The 27132-nt window shown below is 42.3% G+C and overlaps 1 protein-coding gene across 3 annotated transcripts in view; it reads right to left on the minus strand.

Annotated features, from left to right (window-relative positions):
- Window positions 1-22587: 22587 nt before the first annotated feature.
- Window positions 22588-27132, minus strand: part of IRF2 (interferon regulatory factor 2) — a 56114-nt gene continuing 51569 nt past the window's right edge. For all 3 annotated transcript variants that reach the window (XM_075259273.1, XM_075259281.1, XM_075259287.1), the window contains exon 9: window positions 22588-25120. In XM_075259273.1, the coding sequence (XP_075115374.1) occupies window positions 24812-25120 (309 nt within the window). In that variant the 3' untranslated portion in view covers window positions 22588-24811. The remainder of the gene's footprint in view (window positions 25121-27132) is intronic.

The raw sequence follows: 27132 nt of genomic DNA on the forward strand, positions 1-27132 counted from the left end.
ATTTCCCTTCCAGTATTTTTTTCCGTTCCCTTCTTCTGCTGAAGAAGAAAGATGGCACAAGCTGGATGTGGTTAGATGCCTGCAGATCTACTTGCAGCGCACTCGCCCCTTTAGGTGGACTGAAAACCTGTTGGTCAGCTACACGGGGAAAACAAGGGCGCCAAAGCCGCCAAAGCTACAATATCACGGTGGGTTACCGAGACTATTAGAGTCGCCTATACCGCCCAAGGGCTGTCGGCTCCATCTTTCCTTCATGCCCATTCAACCAGGGCAGTGTCCACTTCACGGGCAGAAAGAAGTGCTTTGTCTGTGGACCAAATATATGCAGCTGCCTCTTGGGCATCTGAATCCACCTTCATTCGGCATTACCGCCTGAAGGACCAAGTGGCAGATTCCACTGCCTTTGCCCAGACCAGTTTAAGTTCGGTCATGGGTTTGTCCCACCCATCTTGGGGACCTGCTTGCTATATCCCCACATTGTGCCGCTGTTGAGGACGACAGGGAACGAGTGATTATGAAGATAATCTTGTTTCCCTTAGTCCTAACAGCGGCACAAGATTTCCCACCCTAGGAATCATATCTTATGTATAAAACTGTATATAAATGTAATGGAGGTACTTTTGTATTTACACGCAGAGGGGAGGTTCTTGTGCCCTCTTATAGGGCCTGCCACGCATTTGATTGGCTAATTAAATATCCGCCTGTCCTACCAGCACACAGGGGCAGAAATACCCCACATTGTGCCGCTGTTAGGACTAAGGGAAACAAGATTATCTTCATAATCACTCGGTAGTCTTTAGACTTCATAATGCCATGCACACGGTCAAGCAGTCCAGTGCCAGAGGCATCAAAGCAACCCCAAAACATCAGGGAACCTCCGCCATGTCTGACTGTAGGGACCGTGTTCTTTTCTTTGAAGGCCTCTTTTTTTTCCTGTAAACTCTATGTTGATGCCTTTTCCCAAAAAGCTCTACTTTTGTCTCATCTGACCAGAGAACATTCTTCCAAAACGTTTTTGGCTTTCTCAGGTAAGTTTTGGCAAACTCCAGCCTGGCTTTTTTATGTCTCTGGGTAAGAAGTGGGGTCTTCCTGGGTATCCTACCATATAGTCCCTTTTCATTCAGATGCCGACGGATAGTACGGGTTGACACTGTTGTACCCTCAGACTGCAGGGCAGCTTGAACTTGTTTGGATCTTAGTCGAGGTTCTTTATCCACCATCCGCACAATCTTGCATTGAAATCTCTCGTCAATTTTTCTTTTCCGTCCACATCTAGAGAGGTTAGCCACAGTGCCATGGGCTTTAAACTTCTTGATGACACTGCGCACGGTAGACACAGGAACATTCAGGTCTTTGGAGATGGACTTGTAGCCTTGAGATTGCTCATGCTTCCTCACAAGTTTGCTTCTCAAGTCCTCAGACAGTTCTTTGGTCTTCTTTCTTTTCTCCATGCTCAATGTGGTACACACAAGGACACAGGACAGAGGTTGAGTCAATTTTAATCCATTTCAACTGGCTGCAAGTGTGATTTAGTTATTGCCACCACCTGTTAGGTTCCTCAGATAAGTAACAGGTGCTGTTAATTACACAAATTAGAGAAGCATCACATGATTTTTCAAACAGTGCCAATACTTTTGTCCACCCCTTTTTATGTTTGCTCTGGAATTATATCCAATTTGGCTTTTTGACAATTCTTTTTGTGGTTTTCCATTGAAGACAAATTAAATGAAGATAATAATACCAAAGAATTTGTGATTGCAATTATTTTCTGGAAGAAAATGAGTATTATCTGACAGAATTGCAGGGATGCCAATACTTTTGGCCAACACTGTATTTATAGGTCCAATTTACATAGTGGAGGCCACAATAGTGTCCTTCAGGCTTCTATCAAGCTGGAATAAGTTACTACAACACAATAGGCAATAGGAATTGAAACCTGTGATCTTAGGTCATGCAGCCACAAATCACTATGCAGTCCTAGCCTCACAGAAGTATTCCAATAAAACAATGTCTGAGCCCCTCATTTATGAGACTGCGTGTAATGTAATGTTATTGATAACTTACTGACAGCTTTATTGTGGAGTTATGTGCTCACCTCTGGATCACTGACCTCCTCTCTTATCCTCTGATGCACATAGTGTGTTCTCTATGAAGAAGAGGCCAAACTCACAATGCAAGTCTATGGCAGAGGGATAGAGAGGAGATTATTGCTCCAGAGAGGAGCACATTACTTCGAAATTAGATTAAAACGACTAGTCTCAAGTTACTAGTCTAAATGGACTTAAACATACAGGTTTTAATAGTTTAGGTTCTAATCTCATTTAGGAGGGGAAAACTCTCTGTATGGTTTATCATTATGGTTTAGAGATTTCATGTAACCATATACTTTAGATAGCTGAACTCTCATTTACCATTCATCCTGATAACCACATACACATGCATGGATCTGGCATGATGAAATTCAACATGCCAGACCCTTGTTGGGCACTTGGCATCCCTTCTAATTGGTTGTTCTCACCTTTTTTCGGTGCCAGAACTAGCCAGCTCCATCCACTGTATGCACAGGTCAATTTCTGTGTATCCAGGACACATTAACATATTGTTAGCGTGCCTTCATATTCTGAATATCTTGGCAATGGAGCCCCAAATTTTCATGTGAAAAAGCGATATATTCAAGTGAGGCTGACCTATCGAACTGTGTTACTGGTTTACTAAGCTTCATCCTTGTAACAGACTCCCTGTAAGGCTAACCATACACATTTAAGAAAATTGGTCGTGATACGGCCAGTCATTCCATGTTAGTATTATTCATATAAAAGATCCCATCACCAACATAAACAAGTAAACTGCAAGCAGGACTTTTCTCTTTCAATTTTCCGGGCAGAAACTGCAATAACCAGGTGGGTATCCACTTTTTAAGCAAATTAGGTTTCCGAGAGCACGTGTGAACCTAGTGTAACTCTGCTATGCTTAGTAAGATAACTCTCTACCACTGTAGATGGGGAGACTATAAATCACTTACTAGATAGCAGCAGTTTGTCTGTTGATCTCTGTCCAGTGCCATCCTCTTCATTCCCTCTCCATTCACTTCTATGTTAGCTTCCAATGGAGATGATATTGCCTGGGGTTAGAGAAGGTGGACTAGTTGCCACTCCATTGGGGTTGTGTTCAAAGGGCAACTACTTACACAATAGGTGGCCTCAGTGTTGAGATGTTTCTACCATCTAGTTGCAAAATACCAAATAACATGACTATAAGGTTATATCCAGCTATTAGAATAAACTAGAAACCTTTCTTTTATAAACTCAGCCTTGTATACTTCCATATTAACTTACAGTCATTATGTGTAAATGTATATATATATATATATATAACATTCTGCCATATCTGTACCATATGTAGATATTTGTAGCCTTCTCTGTCATTCTGATGAAGGTCACTGTCCGGCTCTCTCAGACCATTTTTCATTGTGTGCTTTAATAATAATCTGATCCCTTCCAGGCTGACAGATCTCCGCTATAAAAAGATGTGTTAGATATTCTCATGAGTATTAATTAGAGAAAATACTGGGCAAACAGTTTCCTGCCGGAAAAGGTCGTCAGATCCCGATTTGTACAGAATCTAAGGTAGAGATGATCTGGATAAATAACTTTTCAACATATCCTAATTTTTTCATAGGTTTTCTGTGCCCAAGACATTTACCGTATTTTTCGGACTATAAGACGCACCGGACCATAAGACGCACTAAGGTTTTAGAGGAGGAAAATAGGGAAAAAAAAATTTTAAGGAAAAAAAATTGGTGAAATATTTAATAACCTAATAATATAATATTTCACCAATGTAAATAGAACCGGGGGCTTTCGGACACAGGGATACCAAATGTGTATGTGTTTCACAGTAATGTTTTTGTTTTATATGTATTCTAGGGATATGGGGGTGATTTGAACATATATCTATATCTATCTGTCTATCTATCTATCTATCTATCTATCTATCTATCTATCTATCCATCTATCTATCCATCTATCCATCTATCTGTGTCTGTCTGTCTTTCTATCTATCCATCTATCTATCTATCTACCTATCTCCTATCTATCCATCTATCTGTCTGTGTCTGTCTGTCTTTCTATCCATCTATATCTAATCTATCTCATCCATGGAAGTGAAGCTATGCAAGAAGAGAAAAAGGGGCGGGCCAGACGGGTGAAGGAGGTGTGGTTTTCTAAGCAAACTTGAAAACACACCTCCTTCTCCCATCTGGCCCGCCCCTCCTTCACTGCCTCTCAGATCTGGCTCTTGCAATGAAGCCACACAGGCAGGGAAGTAGGGGCGGGCCAGACGGGTGAAGGAGGAGTGGTTTCAAGCTTGCCGAGAAAACCACGCCTCCTCCTCCCGTTTGGCCCGCCCCTCCTTCCCTGTCTGTGTGGCTTCATTGCCGGAGCCAGATCTGAGAGGCAGTGAAGGAGGGGCGGGCCAGATGGGAGAAGGAGGCGTGGTTTTCTCGGCAAGCTTGAAACCAGGCTTCCTTCACCTGTCTGGCCCGCCCCTACTTCGCTGCCTCTCATATCTCGCTCCTGCAAACATGCGACACAGACAGGGAAGGAGGGGCAGAGCAGGCAGGCACCGTGCTGCTCTCCGTGCTGCTCCTCATAGACAGGACACAGACGCTGCACACGCTGCATTCGGTCTATAAGACGCACACACATTTTCCTCCCATATTGGGAGGAAAAAAAGTGCGTCTTATAGTCCGAAAAATACGGTAAGTTAGTGAATGTATGTCTATTTATTTGCATGTCTGAGTATACAGTGACCTTACTATCCATCCTGCTACAAATAAACCTTTGTCTCCGACTGCAGGATGTTATATTCCTGTTAATAAGTACAACTGCATGGTAGTATATAAAGATGGATGGATAAGTTGATGGATAGATAGTTGGATAGATAGATAGATAGATAGATAGAAAGATACTGTAGATAGATACTGTAGATAGATAGACAGACAGACATACATTTGTTTACAAATAAATGTGCCCTTTACATAAAAAAAGAAAAACACATCAAAAACACAATTCATGAACACAACCTTACTCTAATATCACAAACCTATCTAGCTGTTTAAGACTAAGGCCCCAAATAGTGAAGCACAGCATAAAAAACACTGCAGAAAAACGGTGGCGGAAACACATCAGAGGTTTACTCTGCCCCTATTATACCTATAGAGAAAATACCGGCACATCCACAGGTATAATTGACATGCTCAGATTTTCAAATAGCAAATATTTTTGAATATGCAGCATTTCCAATACGAATTTTTTTCCTGCAATATGTGAATAGAACTAGTCAGAATCCCATCCACTTTGTAGGTACTGTAAAACGCTGCATTTTCGCAACGTGGGGCTCCAGCCTAAAGGGGTTTTCTGGGAATATAAACATATTTCAATTTGCAGTCAATTACAAGTTAAACATTTTTGCAAATATAAGTAATTACAAATGTAGCAGAGTTTTACATATTTCTTCTAAACATCTTTATGGTGGCAGTCTGGTGACCTGATGGGTTGCCAATGGATATGGCCATAAATGCAAGAACTTTCTATAGTCAAGCACTTGCCAGAAATCCAGCCATGATTTCCTTATTGTGACTGTGTTATCATCTTATACATGTAGTGTCCCTGCCTGATAACCTGTCCACAATAAGAAAAAAACAAAACATGGCTGGGTTTCTGACATAGAAAGTTTCTGTATTCATGGTCGGATCCTTTCGCAGCACATGAAGACAACAGATATCACCTCTAAGATGGTTAGAGAAAGTCTTTAAAACTACAAAATGTTTCATTATTTGGATTTGAAAAAACTAACCAAAGAGCCAGAACCAAGCAGGGTGTCTTGTACAGCACTACGGCATCATGTCTGGAGATTTCGTGACTGACTCATATTCTTTTGTATTTGTATTCTCTTGTACTGAACTCACCTTTAGAAGGTGGTGCTTAGAGGAAGGGGTCTCCAACCCGAATATACTTGCAATAGACAACCACAGCACGTTATCTTCTTTAGAATCTTAAGTAGATCAAAGTTTGAGTATGGCACAGTGTATACATACATTGGAATTGCATATGGATGAAAACATCCAAAACAGTCAAATTATTAGTATATATAAGCAAAGAAACAATAATACAGGGGTCGGCAAGACTGGCACGCGAGGCATATTTTGCTGGCACGGCAGGCAGCCCGCAACCTTCATGCACTAAATTGAGAGAGAGAGCGTCCTTTCAGTGCTCTGGTAGAGCTGCGGTGTAGGACACGCCCCCTTCTCTCACTGCCCACCAATCAGAGGTGAGCCTCTCACTGCACAGGGTAAGGGCTCCCTGGACCTGCTGCTACATGTGAGGAGGAGCTCCTGCCGTCTGCAGCCCTGAGGAGGAGAAGCAAAGTGAAAGTAAAAACTCCAGGTACGTGTGTGTTACTAACTATTCTTATGAATGTCAGGCATTTGGGGTTATTACTTTAGTTTTAGTAACTCCATGTGCCTCACATTAATAGCAGTTAACCCCATCATGTCCCTCACATTAACCCCTGTGTGGCTCACATAAGGGTTACTGATATGTGAGACATGTGGAGGTACTAATAAAGGATCTATATAATGAAGATATTCACTTATTACCTCCATATGTCTCACATATCAGTGTCCCTTATGTAAAGCACACAGGGGGTTAATGTGAGGGACATAATGGGGTTAACGGCTATTAATATGAGGCACATTGAGTTGTAACCTGCAATACACATGACCAGACTCTTTATCTACAACTGCGGATAAAGTGCAGACCTACACTCACCGGCCACTTTATTAGGTACACCATGCTAGTAACGGGTTGGACCCCCTTTTGCCTTCAGAACTGCCTCAATTCTTCGTGGCATAGATTCAACAAGGTGCTGGAAGCATTCCTCAGAGATTTTGGTCCATATTGACATGATGGCATCACACAGTTGCCGCAGATTTGTCGGCTGCACATCCATGATGCGAATCTCCCGTTCCACCACATCCCAAAGATGCTCTATTGGATTGAGATCTGGTGACTGTGGAGGCCATTGGAGTACAGTGAACTCATTGTCATGTTCAAGAAACCAGTCTGAGATGATTCCAGCTTTATGACATGGCATTGCATTATCCTGCTGAAAGTAGCCATCAGATGTTGGGTACATTGTGGTCATAAAGGGATGGACATGGTCAGCAACAATACTCAGGTAGGCTTTGGCGTTGCAACGATGCTCAATTGGTACCAAGGGGCCCAAAGAGTGCCAAGAAAATATTCCCCACACCATGACACCACCACCACCAGCCTGAACCGTTGATACAAGGCAGGATGGATCCATGCTTTCATGTTGTTGACGCCAAATTCTGACCCTACCATCCGAATGTCGCAGCAGAAATCGAGACTCATCAGACCAGGCAACGTTTTTCCAATCTTCAATTGTCCAATTTCGATGAGCTTGTGCAAATTGTAGCCTCAGTTTCCTGTTCTTAGCTGAAAGGAGTGGCACCCGGTGTGGTCTTCTGCTGCTGTAGCCCATCTGCCTCAAAGTTCGACGTACTGTGCGTTCACAGATGCTCTTCTGGCTACCTTGGTTGTAACGGGTGGCTATTTCAGTCACTGTTGCCTTTCTATCAGCTCGAACCAGTCTGGCCATTCTCCTCTGACCTCTGGCATCAACAACGCATTTCCGCCCACAGAACTGCCGCTCACTGGATGTTTTTTCTTTTTCGGACCATTCTCTGTAAACCCTAGATATGTTTGTGCGTGAAAATCCCAGTAGATCAGCAGTTTCTGAAATACTCAGACCAGCCCTTCTGGCACCAACAACCATGCCACGTTCAAAGGCACTCAAATCACCTTTCTTCCCCATACTGATGCTCGGTTTGAACTGCAGGAGATTGTCTTGACCATGTCTACATGCCTAAATGCACTGAGTTGCCGCCATGTGATTGGCTGATTAGAAATTAAGTGTTAACGAGCAGTTGGACAGGTGTACCTAATAAAGTGGCCGGTGAGTGTATATATTTCAATTGATCCATATATACAGCCATTCTTATTGTGGCTGTGTATCTGGGCCAAATTGAAGAGCTGAAAACTATAGAGCAGGTCCTATATGTGTCCTATACATCCCCTATATGTGTCCCATACATCCCCTATATCTGTCTGCATTTGCAGCCCTGTCAATTCATTTTTAATGTATAGGTCAGTGAAAACCACATCCGTGCCATTTGTGTGCAGGAGGCTGAGGCCCCACATTGCAGAAATGCAGCATTTTTGTTGCAGATTTTGATGCGGTTTATTTCAACCAAAGCTAAAAATGGCTACAGAAGGAATGAGAAATATATAGGAAGCTTCTTATATGTCTCCCTTCTGCTCAATCCACTCCTGGCTCAGGCTCAGAAAAACACAGCAAAATATGTAACAAAAAAAAGCTGTGTTCCCTGTGTCTCATCCTTAGGCTAAAGCCCCACGTTGCAGAAACAGCTTTTTTCGTTGCAGATTTAGCTGTTTTTTTTGAGTCGAAGCCAGGAGTAGATTGAGCAGGAGGGAGACATATAAGAAGCTTCCTACATATTTCCCATTCGTTTTCTAGCCATTCTTGGCTTTGACGGGAAAAATAAACGCAGCTAAATCTGCAATAAAAAAGCTGCATTTTTGTAATGTGGGGCCTCAGCCTTAGTGTGATTCTATTGGGTGGTGACACTGTAACTAGATGCAATTATAGCCAAATCCAGTTCCTGGGCACCAGTGCATTCTCTTTGTTGAAAGTGTGACATGCATTAATTCCTGGCTGGGGTTTTGCTGTTACTGCACCGCCAGGAACTAAAAGTGACTGAAATTAATCTGTGTTTCACTTAGGGAGCGTTCACACTACCGTCTGTGTCCAACAGCTAGTGTCCGCTGCTAATGTCTGTTCAAAATCTTGTGTGGACATTAGCAGCGGACACTAGCTGTGTCTGTGACATTTCCTGACAGAGAAACCTACATGTTGGGTTTTGCTGTCCGCTTGAAAAGTCGGACATCTTTGAGAACGGACAGTTAAGGACACCCACAGACAGTAAACGAACGCACCCGATGTCCATTTAAATCAATGCAAAATGTCATGGACACAGCCAGTGTCCGATACTAATGTCCGCACAAGATTTTGAACGGACATTAGCCGCGGACACTAGCTGTCGGACACCGACGGTAGTTTGAACGCTCCCTTACAGAATACTGAAGTTACTAACAGCCGAGGACTGGATGGAGCATACAGGTACATTGTGTGTCAGCTCTTTACAGGTATGACCTCACTCTGCTCCCAGTCACATACATTACCACTAATTGTGGGTTACACATGTACTTACATTGCTTCTAAAGGAAAAGAACATGTGTATCCAGGCAAATAGTGGTAAGCGCATGTGGCTGGGAGCGCAGTATGACAGCACCCCAATGTTGTGGTTTGTGCTATATGACTTTAGTGTAGGTGTCGTCGGCTTTACAGTTATTGCCCGGCACTCCGAGGACCTCATCTTTGATTTTTTAATTTAAATCGGCACGCCGAACAAAAAAGGTTGCCTACCTCTGCAATAATACGACATTTCATACTGTTAATATTAAAACCACTTTTCTGATTCATTCTTTGTATGAAAAATTTTCCTGACTTCATGTGAAATGTGTAAGGCATTGTAATGTGCTTGTTGTACTTGTGCCTACCAGCAGATGTCACTATTACTCTTACTATCCATTTGAATAAAAGGTAAAAAAAATATGCAAATCTACTCTCCTGGATGGAATTAGGAGAACAGAGTGCACTCTGTACACCACCCTATAGAGGGCAGCATCCTTAACATCATGAACGACTGAGTTATAAAGTCTTTTAATCATAATGTGGATTTAATTGCTAAATCAGTATTTCTGTCCCAAAAGGAACAGATTCCCAGCTATGGACAGCGCTGTTTCAGCCTATTGGGCCATCCTCAGCATAGCGTAGGGATACTGATTTAGCAGAGTAAGAGACTATAGACCAGGGTATGGGGGCACTCGTCCACATTAGGGAGAGTGTGTGCCTACATAGGCAGTACGGAGACTTACAAGTCATTCCTGCTCTGCTAGGGATTATGGGTAAAAAATATGAAAATCTACTCTCCTGGATGGAATTAGGAGAACAGAGTGCACTCTGTACACCACCCTATAGAGGGCAGCATCCTTAACATCATTATGATTAAAAGACTTTATAACTGAGTCGTTCATGATGTTAAGGATGCTGCCCTCTATAGGGTGGTGTACAGAGTGCACTCTGTTCTCCTAATTCCATCCAGGAGAATAGATTTGCATATTTTTTACCCATAATCCCTAGCGGAGCAGGAATGATTTGTAAGTCTCCGTACTGCCTATGTAGGCACACACTCTCCCTAATGTGGACGAGTGCCCCCATACCCTGGTCTATAGTCTCTCACTCTGCTAAATCAGTATCCATTTGAAGTGCTTGGAAATAAAAGCCAGTGTTTCCATAAGTTTTGTTTGGTTTCTATATGAAAGATGAGACTGTGAGCAGTATTAGAATTGCTGTGTGTACCTTGGTCTCTGCTCAATGTCTCATATGCCAGTTTTACGCTAGGTTTGCACCTCCATCACTGTTTCCGTTCTTCTGGTCCATCACAGGACCTGAAAAACTGATCCGTAATATGATGGGGTCCATCAAAAAAAATTGGGCTTGCAGGACTTTTTGTCTGCTGACTTCTGGTAGATTTGTATCGGAGACTCTGAGGCGGATGTGAACCAAGCCTTAGTAAACTGTCCACACACTGAAGTTACAGGCAATGTCAGGCAACTAACCCAATTCTGCAACCTATCCAGAAGAAGAAATCAAAATCATCATGGTCAGGAACATTCATTCAATTTTGTCGAGATTTTCATTTGCCAGGTATGAGCTTGACAATCTTCTTTCAACCACATGAACAGATTGAAGTAGATATTGCAATGATCATGTGATGTCCAGATTGCACTACTGGATTGTTGGCCCATCATCTACTTACACAATATACAAACCAGGAGTGCAGGAAAATAGCTCATAAACTCAATATAAGACAATCATCCATTGTGCAAATATGGGAAATACCAAGAATTGGGAGAAGTTTTGAATTTTTGCTTTATTATGAAAAATGGATATACGAGTAACTATATATAATTTATTTATATGGCATGTTAGGATGACAACAGTGGCTTTAAGGGGTAAAGTCCATCCTTACCTGTTCAACATTCCCTGGGTTAAATTTTCTCTTTATTGCTGGAGTTCAGGTCAATGTCCAGTTTTTTTTGCTATTTATTAACAACTTACATGTCTTATCTACAAGCGGCAAGTTAGTCTCAGAAGTAGAACTGTGTATAAAGTAATAGCTCTCTACTCCATCAGGAAGACATCTGTTTCCCTCTAGTGACACCTATAGATACCTGCCAGCCGAAGGCTACACCAGTATGCATCTGTGTTATGTAATGTCTAAACAGAGAAAGTCTTAGGCTTCACACAACAGTGATTATAGGCCAGGTTTTTTTTTTTTTTTTGAACATCACATAAGATAAGATAATCCTTTAATAGTCCCACAGTGGGGAAATTTCAGCATGTTACAGCAGCATAGTAATACAGGTACAGGATAATAAACAGTAATATAATACAGACGTAGACACACATATGCTGAGAAGAGAAGATATACTAGGAGTCCATAGTTGCTAAGGAACAGAAGAAGAAGGAAGGAAGACTTCATAATCATAATCATTAGTTTTCTGTACGGAGTGATCTTCGCTTGGTCTGATGTAGATTATACAGCCTGGTCGCGGTTGGAAGGAAGGACCTGCGATAACGCTCCTTCTCACACTTGGGGTGAAGCAGACGGTCACTTACAGTGCTGCCAAGTCCCATCAGGGTCCCATACATGGGGTGGGATTTGTTCTCCCGCATGGAGGTCACCACAGACAGTATCCTTCTGTCACCCACCACCTGTACTGGGTCCAAGGGGCTCCCCAGGACAGAGCTGGCCCTCCTGATCAGCCTGTCAAGTCTATTTATGTCCCTGATTGATATACTGCTCCCCCAGCAGGCCACACTGAAAAAGATGGCTGAGGCAACCACAGAATTGAAAAAGGCCCTAAGAAGTGGCCCCTGGACTCCGAAGGCCCTCAGCCTCCTGAGCAGGTAGAGCCTGCTGTGGCCCTTTCTGTGCAGCGCCTCCAGGTGATCAGCCCAGTCTAGTTTATTATTGAGGAGCACACCCAGATACTTATAGGTCCTGACTATCTCAATACATGTTCCTTGGATCTCCACTGGGGTCGGAGCACTTCTCTGTTTACTACAGTCCACCACCATCTCCTTGGTCTTCCCAGCATTAATCCTGAGCTGGTTCTGCTGGCACCATTCAACAAAATCCCGGTTTAAGTCTCTGTATTCCCTATCGTCACCATCAGTGATAAGGCCTACTATAGCAGAGTCATCAGAGTACTTCTGTAAGTAACAGCTGGATGAGTTGTGCCTAAAGTCAGCAGTGTACAGTGTGAAGAGAAATGGGGCAAGAACTGTATCTTGTGGTGCCCCCGTACTACGGATCACAGCGTCAGATACACAGTCCCGGGCTCTCACATACTGAGGGCGGTTTGTCAGGTAGTCTAGGATCCAGTTGGACAGGTGATGGTCCACACCACCAAGGTTCAGCTTCTCCCTCAGTAGTCCTGGCTGAATGGTGTTCAACGCACTGGAGAAATCAAAGAACATTATTCTCAGTGTTCTCAGGTTTTTCCAAGTGAGAGAGAGCTCTGTGAAGAAGGTGGATGATGGCGTCATCTACCCCAATGCAAACTGGAGCATTGGCAAATATGGCAGCATTGAATTCAATATCAGTGATGGGGCTACTCACATGACCGTTATTGTGACAATCCATTGTCCATTTTGACGGATCCTTTCATACAATCAAATGGATGGGCGATCAATGAAAACGGCTGCCTCTTGGGCGCAAGACAGCCATGAAAAATACCCATTTTGCACCTTTGCCATAGCCTATATACAGAAGACCACGGTCGTTTAGCAGCAGTCATCACGGACATAGTGGTTTGTTTTTGTATCCATGTAGTATCCCATTCCATGGGTCCTCACAGATTTGAGTTCACATGGTCCATTAAAAAAAACAGTTGTGGAAATGGGTTCATACACGGATTTTAAAAAAAAAAACAAAAAAACAGCTATCACACTGAGAATTTTAACATTTTTGTTGGATGGCGCCCACTGATTAATATACCCACACTGTGTTCCCCTAGTTAAGACAATACCCCCACTGTACAAGAACCCTCTGCAGCAATAACTTTTTGGAGGAAGCCTGGAGGTCTTGCCCTAAGCTTTCTCCCTTTTGATTGCCAGTTCTGTCTTTCCTCCAAGAGCACTTTAGTTTCCCAGATTTTCCCAGGCTACTGTGACGAGATGTTCTTTTGTTTTACTCTCTTTTGCGCTAAACAAATTGTCATTATGGTGTGGAAATCTCTGGACATACCATCTCTTGAGCATTGGCTTCAACATAACATGGCTGGAGATGTCTAAGACGTCTACTTGGTTGGATGTACCTATGGGTGGAGACGCGGGATGGTATAAAGTGTGTGACTGGAGGTTATTATTATTACTTGGGGGGGGGGGGGCTTATACTGCAGTGGCTTTTTCTTCTGCTCTTTATATATCATTACTAGAGATGAGCGAACACTAAAATGTTCGAGGTTCGAAATTCGATTCGAACAGCCGCTCACTGTTCGAGTGTTCGAATGGGTTTCGAACCCCATTATAGTCTATGGGGAACATAAACTCGTTAAGGGGGAAACCCAAATTCGTGTCTGGAGGGTCACCAAGTCCACTATGACACCCCAGGAAATGATACCAACACCCTGGAATGACACTGGGACAGCAGGGGAAGCATGTCTGGGGGCATAAAAGTCACTTTATTTCATGGAAATCCCTGTCAGTTTGCGATTTTCGCAAGCTAACTTTTCCCCATAGAAATGCATTGGCCAGTGCTGATTGGCCAGAGTACGGAACTCGACCAATCAGCGCTGGCTCTGCTGGAGGAGGCGGAGTCTAAGATCGCTCCACACCAGTCTCCATTCAGGTCCGACCTTAGACTCCGCCTCCTCCGGCAGAGCCAGCGCTGATTGGCCGAAGGCTGGCCAATGCATTCCTATGCGAATGCAGAGACTTAGCAGTGCTGAGTCAGTTTTGCTCAACTACACATCTGATGCACACTCGGCACTGCTACATCAGATGTAGCAATCTGATGTAGCAGAGCCGAGGGTGCACTAGAACCCCTGTGCAAACTCAGTTCACGCTAATAGAATGCATTGGCCAGCGCTGATTGGCCAATGCATTCTATTAGCCCGATGAAGTAGAGCTGAATGTGTGTGTTAAGCACACACATTCAGCACTGCTTCATCACGCCAATACAATGCATTAGCCAGTGCTGATTGGCCAGAGTACGGAATTCGGCCAATCAGCGCTGGCTCTGCTGGAGGAGGCGGAGTCTAAGGTCGGACCTGAATGGAGACTGGTGTGGAGCGATCTTAGACTCCGCCTCCTCCAGCAGAGCCAGCGCTGATTGGCCGAATTCCGTACTCTGGCCAATCAGCGCTGGCCAATGCATTCTATTAGCCCGATGAAGTAGAGCTGAATGTGTGTGCTTAGCACACACATTCAGCTCTACTTCATCGGGCTAATAGAATGCATTGGCCAATCAGCGCTGGCCAATGCATTCTATTAGCTTGATGAAGCAGAGTGTGCACAAGGGTTCAAGCGCACCCTCGGCTCTGATGTAGCAGAGCCGAGGGTGCACAAGGGTTCAAGTGCACCCTCGGCTCTCCTACATCAGAGCCGAGGGTGCGCTTGAACCCTTGTGCAGCCTCAGCTCTGCTACATCAGAGCCGAGGGTGCGCTTGAACCCTTGTGCACACTCTGCTTCATCAAGCTAATAGAATGCATTGGCCAGCACTGATTGGCCAGAGTACGGAATTCGGCCAATCAGCGCTGGCCAATGCATCCCTATGGGAAAAAGTTTATCTCACAAAAATCACAATTACACACCCGATAGAGCCCCAAAAAGTTATTTTTAATAACATTCCCCCCTAAATAAAGGTTATCCCTAGCTATCCCTGCCTGTACAGCTATCCCTGTCTCATAGTCACAAAGTTCACATTCTCATATGACCCGGATTTGAAATCCACTATTCGTCTAAAATGGAGGTCACCTGATTTCGGCAGCCAATGACTTTTTCCAATTGTATTCAATGCCCCCGGTGTCGTAGTTCCTGTCCCACCTCCCCTGCGCTGTTATTGGTGCAAAAAAGGCGCCAGGGAAGGTGGGAGGGGAATCGAATTTTGGCGCACTTTACCACGCGGTGTTCGATTCAATTCGAACATGGCGAACACCCTGATATCCGATCGAACATGTGTTCAATAGAACACTGTTCGCTCATCTCTAATCATTACATCTCCCTGCTCTTTTATTTTTGGTCCTTTGGGCATTGCCTTATACTTTGTGTTGACCACCCTGGCATCTTCCCATATCTATTTTGCTACTGCAGACTGTTTGAGAAGCATAGATAAAAAGAAAACCTGGTAATTTTACTTGAGGTAGAATGGAAAACAACAGCTTCCTCAAAGGGAGGTAACAATTCTTGTATGTCTCTCACCGTGAGTTGAGGTGACCTAGCCAATGGTAGCCCCAGTTGCAGAATGCGCTTTTGCTTGACAAGGTAGTCTCCACTTTATCCAAGTGTCACTCGTTCTCTCTCCCTCTCATATAGGGTATCAAAAAGGTTCCCTGTCTGTCCCGTGACTTGGGAAGGTTTGTTGCACTGAGGCCCTTGTACAACTTATCCTCAAATTCCATATCAGGCCACACTCTTCTACTATATCAGCTACGTCAGACAGTTTTATTCTCCCGACTATGGTTGCAGTGCAATGTGGGGCTGACTGGAGGATCTCCACATCAGAATGGGATCTTCCTCAGAGTCACTACTCCTTTTGCGTGATCTTGCTTTTTTTAGGACTTAGAAAAAAAATTGGATTTTCCTACTATTTAGAACTCTCTGCATAGGGCATACCAAACCTTTGCCCCACTCACAGGCCAATTAAAGGGATAAACACGCATTACCTATGGAAACTATGTACAGTGAGCCAATTCCAGTTCAGGCCACTACTAAGTTCCTGCCAAACTTTTCATATGAGACATTGCGGCATAGGCACAGACATGGGCATGATTTATCCATGTGGTTAGAAAGCAGTCCAGAGGACCCACTATTTGATCAAAAGCAGCAACCCACTGGGATTCTTCCCTGTAAACTATATGGCTATTTTACCCCTGCAGATCTTCCATTATCCACAAAGAACTTCCCAAACTTCTCAGCAAATTCCAAGAAACAGGTTCTGTTGCCAATAAACCAAAAGCTGGATAACCAAAAATGGCTATGAATGTAGCACCAGCTGTTCTGGCCTCTTCAACAAGGTCCCACAATGTAGCACTTGTTGTGTGTCTCTGGAATGTGGGATTATCAGTTCCTTAATTCAGCAAACACCCTGAAATCAGCTGTTTATTGCTTATACTTGTATGTAGGACTGTGACTCCAGCGTTCCCTCTAGGATCTTCCTTATACTGTTATTTCCACACCACCTGGGCGATTGGTCCAAGTATCTGGCGGAATCACGCTTGAATGCATCTAGCCTCCCTGTATGCTATTTGCTATAGTTCACTGTACTACTCCATTGAATTCTGTTTAGTACCCACCCATATGGTGTATGGGTGACTTCTGTTTTACATATTTGTTATGCTATTGCCCTACGAGTGCTCCTGTTTTTTTCTTCTTTGCATATGAAACCCCTCTCATAGGGCAATTTTTCAGCCCATGCCTGTAGAGTGCACTTACACTTTAAGAAACCCTAGCTCTTACTGTCTGCATACAGCTAATCTCCTACACCTCAGGGATGTTTAAAGCAGCTTTTCCCACAGAAGATTTCCTCAGCAAATGTTTTCTAGTCTCTCTTTGTAGTTCTGAGTTTACCACTTTCCTGATCTTAGATTTCTTTCTTGCTGTCCTGACCTCTGTCTGGTTACCGTGTTGACTCTCTGCCACCTGCCCTGACTTATACCTGGTTTAATGTCATGGTCTAATTACCATTAGAAATAAATTCTGCTTGTCCTGACCTTTGTTTGTACTTTACTATCCCATCACCTACACTGGAACTACTCCTAGAGGTAGTGACCTGGTGACTCCCTGCAGCAAAAATCAGATCCCTGTACAATGATTCAAGTGTGAAAACCAGGGGATCACCTGAACAATGCCTTCAAGGGGTAGCTTAAACCGGTTAGGTGACACAGTGGGTCCACACCTACAGTCTATTACACTGTGATTCACTGCAGAACTTTTGTCCCATTAAGAGTACAGTATGAATGTATAGACCTGCAGTGCGGTAGTGACTCATAGCCAGACCATAAATGCCTGTGTGCTGCTGGCCTTAAATGAACAAGATTCAAATGACATGAAATCTCATACAAAACTATAATCCTATTGTGCAAATCCTGCTCTGTAACATGCTGTGTGCAGATTGGACTACAATGTTGCAGGTTCTCTTTAAGAATATTTGCAATAATAACCATGTAGCTGTCCAATAACCTAATATATAAAAAAAAAAAAAAAAAAAACACGAAAAACAAATATTATCAATCAGGAAATACTAACGCTTCTCTCAATGTCTCCCAAAATTACAGCTGTCAAAACAAGTACCTAAATAACCATTAGCCCTTGCCTGCCCATAACACTCACTGATCTACCGGTATCCCCTCTTGTTAGGCATCAGCATAATCTACAGACTAGATTCTCAACCTGTGTAATGTGTACTCCATAGGGTACTTGCCAAATCTTCATAGCAGACCTGGGCATTGTACAGCCCGCCGGCCACATCCGGCCCTCTAACTATTTCTGACCGGCCCGTATAGGGTAAAGGATAAATGGTAGGGTAAAGATAGATGATAAATCCTAGTGGGCTAAAGGAGCTTTGGTGACATCATGACCATGTGATCAGACTCTTTAGTGGGCGGAGCTATTCTGGATACTACAGGACAGTGTGGTGTTACACAGAAGGAGCAAGCTGCCGGGAATGGAGACTGATGGAAGGTAAGGAGGAGAGAAGAGACAGCAAGTGTGAGCAAGAGGAGGAAGCTGTCGGCAGATGTAGAGGGCAGTTACACTGAAGGCAGATGAAGGGGGAATTAAACTGGGGGTAGGTGAAGGGGAAATTAAACTGAAGGCAGATGAAGGGGGCAATTAAACTGGGGCAGATAATTGGGGACATTAAGCTGGTGGCAGATAAAGGGGGACTTTAAAATGGTGGTAGATGGAGTGGGCAATTAAACTGGGGTCAGATAAAGGAGGGGCATTAAGCTTGGTGACAGATGACGGGGACATTAAATTGGTGGCAGTTGAAGGGGGGACAGTAAGATAGTGGCAGATAAAAGGGGACATTAAGATGATGGCAGATGAAGGGGGACATTAAACTGGGGTCAGATAGAGGGGAATATTAAACTGGGGACAGGTGGAAGGGGGGACATTAAATTGGTGGCAGATGGAAGGGGACATTAAAATGGGGACAGATCGAGGAGTGGAAGATGGAGGGTGACATTAAACTGGGGGCAACTGGAGGAGGACATTAAACAGTGAGCTGGAGGGGGACATGTCTGCCTCTAGTTGCCCCCAGTTTAACGTTTCCCTCCAACCAGTGGTGTAACTAGGAATGGCGGGGCCCCTTGGCGAACTTTTGATATGGGGCCCCCCTCCCTTCCTGACCGACACCGAAGACCTTGACCGACCGACCCCCCTCCGCATTCCTGCATGCTCTATTATGCCCCATAGTGGCCCCTGCACACAGTATTATGCCCCATAGTGGCCCATGCATTCAGTATTATGCTCCACTGTGGACACCCATGAACAATTATTATACTCTGGGGTCTTTTCAGATCCCAGAGTATAATAATCGGAGACCCAGAGGATGATACAAACAAAAAAAACACTGTTACTTACCTACCTGCGGCTCCGCTGCAGTCTTCGGTGGTGTCAGCCATCTTTAATGACATACGGACGTCACATGACCTGGGACGCAAGTCCCGGACAAGTGATGTCAGGGTCGTCAGACAACTAGGCCCGATGCCTGTACGGAGCCTGGAGAGGTAAGTAACAGTGTTTGTTATTTTCGCTTACCTCTCCCGGGCCTCCGATCATTATACCCGAGGGTCTGAAAAGACCCCGGAGTATAATAATAGTGTTTTTGTGTGGCCCATGGGTCTCCTGAAGGTAACCGCTTTTTAATGCATATAGGTTTCTGTTTGGGGGTCCCAAGCAGACTCCCCGAACGGAAACCTGAACGCAGATGTGAACTGGTCCTAAGCATCACATTATAAAATACAATTCTAGCATGTATAATGCTAGACATGTATAGAAGCAAATACAGATAGATAGATAGATAGGCAGACAGACATTGATATGCTGTATATACCTACACATATACACATCTATTCACACACATACATTCATATACAACTTATACACACACCCCTATCTACACACATACAAGACTCACACAGTATATAAAACAAACACATATATATATAACAAACAGTATATAAAACATACACATTTATACATATTTTACCCAAAAATATACTTACATTTGGAAGAATGGCTGGGTGCCCTGGACATGGAGGAAACTTCTGTGTAGCTCTGTCTGGCAGTGAAGAGAGCAGCTACATTGACTTCTTCCCTCACACTCTGATGCTGAGGAGGGGGAGGGGTGGCATAGGAAGCTGCTCAGAGCAGGGAAATTTTACAAGAAGTGATCGGCAGCCCCTGCATCTGCCAGTGATTTCTCTGCTGCCGATCTTGTCCTTATGGTAGGGAAAGTGTGGGGCCCCTGGGCAATTGCCCTGTTTACTGTCCCCTAGCTTCTGCCAGTTTAAATTAGGGCACGAGGAGAGGGACTTAATACTGTGGGGCAATTGGAGGGGAATGGGGGGGGGGGTATATAATGTTAGGGTGACTGTAAGAGCATTATACTGTGTGGAGGCACATGGAAAAATAGATGTGAATAGGCGGAGTCAACATAGAAGTGGGTGGACTTAAATTTGCCACGGTGCACATAGCCCTCTAGAACCATTTCAATTCCTCATGTGACCCCCATGGCAAAATGATTCACCCACCCGTTTTCTATATGGTACTTGGATCGTACATATACTGTATCATTTAATAGGCACATCTACAGCTGAACATTTTGCTCATGTTCACATGAATTTCCTCCACTAGCACAAGCATTCCACAATGGAGGAAGAGGATAATGTGAAAAAAGCTCAGACTGGTCCACCGGGTACGGGTGAATCCCCCGGGCACTTGAGATCACAGGTTATCAATTTAATATTTTCATGTGAGTTAATTTGTCCTTTAATACACAATTTCTGCAATCTGTTTTTTTTTGGCAATACTTTCACCCGGTTTTATCTGTAAGGGCCCATTCAAATGGCGGAAACTTCTACTGATTTTAGGGCAGATTCCATCTCTTATTTTATTCAATGGGAAGGCAGAGATCGGAGCAGGACGTTTAAAAAATAAGCTCTTAATCTTGTTGCAGATTCCGCAGCTCGAGAATCCTAAGGTTAAGGTTGATGTTCTGCTTTGGTGGGTATGTCTGCCTCAAATTCCTGTTCATTTTCCACCATGTGAACTTACCCTAAAAGTTTTGGAACTAAAAAACCAGATCACTGAAATGTTTGCAGTCATGCATTTCCTTTGCCAGAGCCTTGATATCATTTTGAATGAAAGCTTTTACGGTATCATAGATTTCTGCGGATAGATAAGATCTACAATTAAACCCAAACCAGTACAAATATGGTCCTGTCTTAATGTAACACGGATTGCACAATTCACATTGTTTGCACTCTTATGCTGTAAGTGTAATAAGTGCTCTCTTAGGAATGTAGACGTGGGGAATTTCCCAGGATGGATTTTAATGCTGTAAGCGGGTGAGGGCTCAAGTTACTGAGCACACTGCTCTCATATCCAAACATAACAAAAGCAGGAACTAAAAAGTAGGTTACAACATTGCCGTATGCTACGAGTGCTCGAAGACAAGATATGGTTTTTTTTTTTATTAAATTTTGCAGAGGTCCCTGAGCTACCTGCTTATGTCACCCTCCTCCAATACGTGTCAAATACCCAGTTCCTTTCTGTCCGACCCCCAGTGTCAGGAGCTGTGGTCCATGCTTCTTCTAAATATGGAGGCTGACAAGAAGAGTCATATGAGCACGCAGCTGCCTCTACTTTTAATGGGCTGTGTCACCCTGTACCGCGGTTGGCGTGCTCTTCTCTTTAGGCTCTGCTGATATGATGCATTGTCCTCAGAAATAAATTTACGGGTTAAAATCCATAAACAAATACTGAATCCAACTGGATTCTGGTCATCAATATCAGATCGCACTGTGGCCACCAGAAGGTGTGTATAAGGTATATGAAAGCAACACTGCACATGTGAAAGGAGCAGAGCTGTAGTTCCAGGCACCACCACTAGGATATTCGGAATAGAGCCCTGCACCCATTCACTTGAACAGGAGTAGGTCTGCTTTTGGCGATATACTGTATACCGCATCAGCTGACTGGTGCAGGGTCCTTATGTTAGACCCCAACTGATATTATACATACACAATGATACACACATTAGAAAATACAGCTTTGTTGCAGAGTTTGGTTTTTTTTTTTCTGCAATGTGTAGTTGAGATTAAGAAGTATTCACATGGCAGAAAATGAACACTGGCATTCTATGGCGGCTCTCCACCACTGTTTAGGCACAAATGAATGGGCCAAACCATTGGGGAGTCTCAGGATCAAGACGGACACTAACAATGGGAGGTAGAATCTTGGAAGAATCTGCCCCCAAATCAGTGTCAAATTCCTACGTGTGAATGGAACCTAAGAGAAAACGCAGTCACTTTGCTAGAACTGCACTTTTTCCCCTCTGTGTCTCCACGTTTGGCTTCAGCCTAAAAACATTCAGAATTTGTCTCTCTCTACTAATGTAAATCTTTCCTAAATTCATCTTGTATAACAGATAAAACACAATAAAAAGTTTCAGCCCTTGAACAAATAGAACTGCAATTAATATTTATTTCTCAATCCACAGGATAAATTTGCATTCTACATATTAGATCAATAAATCAGTTTCATGTTAGGAAACAAAAATTAGGAAATGTGCCTGGAAACTGACATTCTGCTATCAAACAGGAAACAGAATCATAAAATAAATCTGTTGTATAAAACGATAAAAAAAAACCTATTATATTCATTTTTAGATTTACTTCAAATTAAATATTCCCTGTATAAAACAATAAAAAAACCTTTGGGAGAGATTAGTTCTATTTTTTCTCATTTGAACAATATTAATATTTACGTCTGAAGGGAGGCTATACGAACTGTGAAGAGACCTCGATTCCTATGGTACCTAGGGTTTCAGCAAACTGATCAAATAAGCTTTATTTTAATAATTATATAATAAAACCTGTCATCTTTATATACAGAACACAAACCATTCACTCTTGTAGAAGGCAGTTGTCCCATTTGCCAGGCTTTTGTGAATGATTATGGGGCCTCATGTACGAAATCCGGTGTCGCTTCCTGTCCTGTACTAGGGCAAACACTGCGGCTGTGGAGTTGGAGCTGGAGAGTCGGGTGGAGTTGAAGTTGGTAAAAAAAAAAAAAAGCTAACGACTCCAACTCCAATATATAATGAATATTTATTATATTCTACAATTATTAATATTGTATAAATAATTAAATCTATAGCTTGTTACATATTTACTTTCATACTTAAAGGGGCTCGATCACTGGATTTTCGCTATTTTAGATAAACATATACCTGAATAGCCTTTAAATAGGTTATTCAAGTCCTGCTAGTCATTTGTTAAAAGACACATCCCCCGTTTTAATGAATTACCTTTTAAACGTATATGTACGCCCATAGTGCATGATAGGGCTCATTTACATATACGTTTAAAAGGTACCGTATTTTTCGGTCTATAAGACGCACTTTTTTCCCCAAAAATCTGGGGGGAAGATGAGGGTGCGTCTTATAGTCCGAATGTCGCCATGTTCCTGCTGCTGCGGTCCTGCAGCGACAGGAGTGTGGCAATGCAGGACGCCAGAACTCCATAGCAACTGGGTCTCCGCTATACGCGGATGCACAAAGCTAATGCCCGCAATTAGAATGCATTCTAATTGTGGGCATTAAAACTTAACCCCCCTTCCCCCCAAAGTGTATAGAATACACTCCCATACCTTTAAAGTTGCAGGCCGGCTCCTGTGCTGCGAGGTCGCAGGAGCCGACCTGTTCTGGTGACAGCCGGGAGCCAACTGAAGGCTCCCAGGCCTGTCACTGCTATATTACTATTGCGGTTGGTCTATGACCAGCCATAATAGTAATGTAGAGAATCTCACATAGACGGCAATACACTTGTATTGCCGTCTATGGGACTTGCAATCAAATGATTGCAGGTTCAAATCCCCTAGGGGAAGGGGCAATAAAATAGTGAAAAAAGCTTTAAAAAAATAAAATAAAATAAATAAAACTTCTAAAACACCTCCTTTCCCTAGAATACATATAAAAGTAGAAAATTACTCTGAAACACATACACATTAGGAATCCCTGTCTGAAAATGCCCTGTCTACTAATATTTTTCAAACCGCCGTGTTTTTTTTCCCACCGGTTTGCCTGTGATTTAAATAAAAGGTGATCTAAGCAATAGCCATTAACCAAAATGGTATAACTAAAAAGTACATCTGGCCCCGCAAACACGTTCTATGGATCTCCGTACAGCTGCAGGCTCACCTGTCAATGTGGCCTTGCAGCTGTTGCAAAACCACAACTCTCATATATTAAATATTTTACTATCTTTTTGATACATATTTTTTTTCCCCTATTCTCCTCCTCTAAAACCTAGGTGCCTCTTATAGTCCGAAAGATACGGCGATTAGCAGGACTTGAATAGTCTTTTTAAAGGCTATTCAGGCATATGTTTATCTAAAATAGCGAAAATCCAGTGATAGAACCCCTTTGAAGGATTTTACTACTTCTGACAGACTATGGCTGTCAGACATTAATGAAGGAGTCCAAGATTTGGAGCAGGAATTGGGCTATGAAAAAATAAGAGGAGTCAGAGTTGGTTGTTTAGCCTCCTGACTCCACAGACCTGGAAAAGAACACTAAAATCTGATTGGTTGCTTAACTTTTTGACTCCTTACACAAGGCCCGTCATACCAGGGCTACAAAAGGCTGTGGCCTAGAAATAATTTACAGCAGTACTGCAGACAGCCATGTTTCCTGTAAGTGCTTGCTTTATAAGGTGCACAAGCAAATGCAAATGTGCTAAAACTGCTGCATATAATGTACATATTTACAATATAGATTTATGTTTTTTAAGAAAATGAATATATTCTATCAATATCCAAACTAAGGCCATTGTTATGTTGACTCGCAGTCTTGGTCCTGTTTTCGGTTTGTCTTTTAGACCTTTTTGCAGGCCTTACTCCTGAGAAAACCTGAAGCGTCTACAAGCACTTTCCTCATCCACTGATGTTCTTTCAACTAAACAGCACCTGAAAAGGCAGACAGATGTGAATTAAATACTATGACACAACAATTTTTTTTCTCTCCCTTGCAAGATAAAAAAACACTATTCACAACGCAAGTCCTTGTTAGAATGTCTTAAGTCTTGGCTGAGTGACATCTGATGTTTTCTTAATGACGGTAGCTCTGGTTTCATGGTCTTTCCGCATGCTGGAAAATGTTGAGATGCTGGCTGTCTGTGAATATGTGCTCCCTTCTGAGAAAATTGGCCATGATGCATTATAAGGCATGGGACACTTCTCCTCTTTTATAGTGACCTGAAGATCTGGCTTATTGGATGTTACAAATGTTGCCATGCCAGGGAGATTGTACAAAGCTCTTGGGCTTGTCCGTAAACAATCTTTATTTTCAGAAGATTTATGACTCTGCAATCGACTCTATATATTAAAAAAAAAAAAAAAGTTAGTATGGATTACCAAAATATACAGCCCTTTAATACAAATGTTGTTACATATCTATAATAATAACTATAAGAATTATAATACCAAAGTTATACCCTCAGTGTGCCACACGTCAGTCTGTACTTTTGATGCAGTAAATAATATTATTCTGCAAATGTTTGGCTCCGCCATGGCATGAACATACTATGTACAGTAAAACAGCTCTGAGACCAGGGCCTGGATCAAGGATGATCGTGACCCTGACAAGTGTTTTGTTGCATGAGGGTCTCTGTGTTCAGTATAAGTGTCATGTAATATGTGGTAAACTAAACTGGATGTAGAAATAAGTTAATGGTTAGCAACTAGTCAACAAGACCCTAACAACAACCTAACGTGAATACCAGTATCCCCGCTAATCCCTAATGCATGTAGTGGGTATAAGCAAGGCTCCGTACACTGAATCTTCTTCTCACTTGCAGGTGAAATGCTGTAAGATAACTGACTGGAGTAGGAGACCTTCCTCTTCTGCCCTGTCTACAGTAGGACAAAAAGTCCTATCTACTAATGAACTCTGACCCCTTCAGATGGTCCAAGATACAGCAGAGGATCCTAACATGAACCTCATTATCCCTGCCTTGTGTAGGATTTCTACAAGACTGTTTGTCAGACTGCAGCACTTTCTGCAAGATCCTGAAGCAAAGAGTCAGGGCAACTATGTAGCATGCTTAGTGTTATCACTGAATCTTCATTGTAGTGTTACTTTAAGGACATTTTGATTTTTTTTTATTGTTGGATATACATTTCATAGTGGTTTATGGGGGCTTGTTGTTTGCAGGATGAATTTATTTTTTAATGACACCATTTTTCTTTGTTATTTTTTTTTAATCAACAGAATGGAAAAAAAGTTTACCTTTAGATTATGGGTTAGTATGATAACCGCCAAACAAAACAGATAAAGTTTTGTTTGTTTGTTTTTTTAATGTTTTTCTACTTTTTCACTATAAAATGTTTTTGTGGTGTTATATTATAAGAACCATAACATGTAGGTTTTCTTAACAGCTGTATGAAGGCTTGTTTGTTTAAGTTTTTGTTTATTGTTTTGAGTGTCAAGAAAATAAAAGTAATTCTGTCACAGTTATCTTTTATTGTGTGCAAGGTGTACATTAATAATGAGAGTTTATAGTTAATATTATTGTATAGTATAGTGAATAGTGTATAGTGAATATTTTTGTATTTCTTTTTTAAACTGTTCATTTAAAAAAAAAAAATTATATATATATATATATATATATATATATATATATATATATATATATATATATATATATTATTTTTTTTAACTATGTTTTAGTCCCACTAGAAGACATGAACAGGTCTACTCTTAGTCATTTGTACAATATACTGTAATACTACAATACACTGCAGTACTTTATAGAAGCAGTGTATAATGTTTATCAGTGTAAAGCTGATGGCCATCCTATTAGGCCCTTCTCTACCAGGGTCTTTGCAGTGTACAGTAGTGGGCAAATGTTTTAAAAAACCAGTGGGGCCCAGATACACCCATCTATATAAAGAGGATGTGAGTAAGTCAATACTCACTTAAAATCAGTGGTTATTTGGGACCCATAGCTTGTAAAAGCATTAGAAAAGTAGAAAAGCAAATATGTGTAGTAAGTAAAGTAGTATATGGGGCAATTTGTACCCCATGCTCTTGAAACATTTAGAATAATGCCTTTACTGTGTAACATATAGAAGGAAAAGTAACATCCCAATCACTATCTGCCATCTATCTTCACAATAAGAGTTATGACTTCAGCAGAATATTACACTTATAATATCATCTGCAATGGGGGTCTAAAAGGACCCCTGGTTGCAGAATCCATAATTTTTGACTGGATGAATATCAATCTTATAGTGGAATTTTTCCTGAGAAAATAATAGACCAATACATTAATAATAGATCAATGGATCCCCAAGGAACCCCATTATTAGTCATAGAGTTGAATGAG

This window comes from Leptodactylus fuscus, chromosome 1 (assembly GCF_031893055.1).
Source record: "Leptodactylus fuscus isolate aLepFus1 chromosome 1, aLepFus1.hap2, whole genome shotgun sequence".
Lineage (NCBI taxonomy): Eukaryota > Metazoa > Chordata > Amphibia > Anura > Leptodactylidae > Leptodactylus > Leptodactylus fuscus.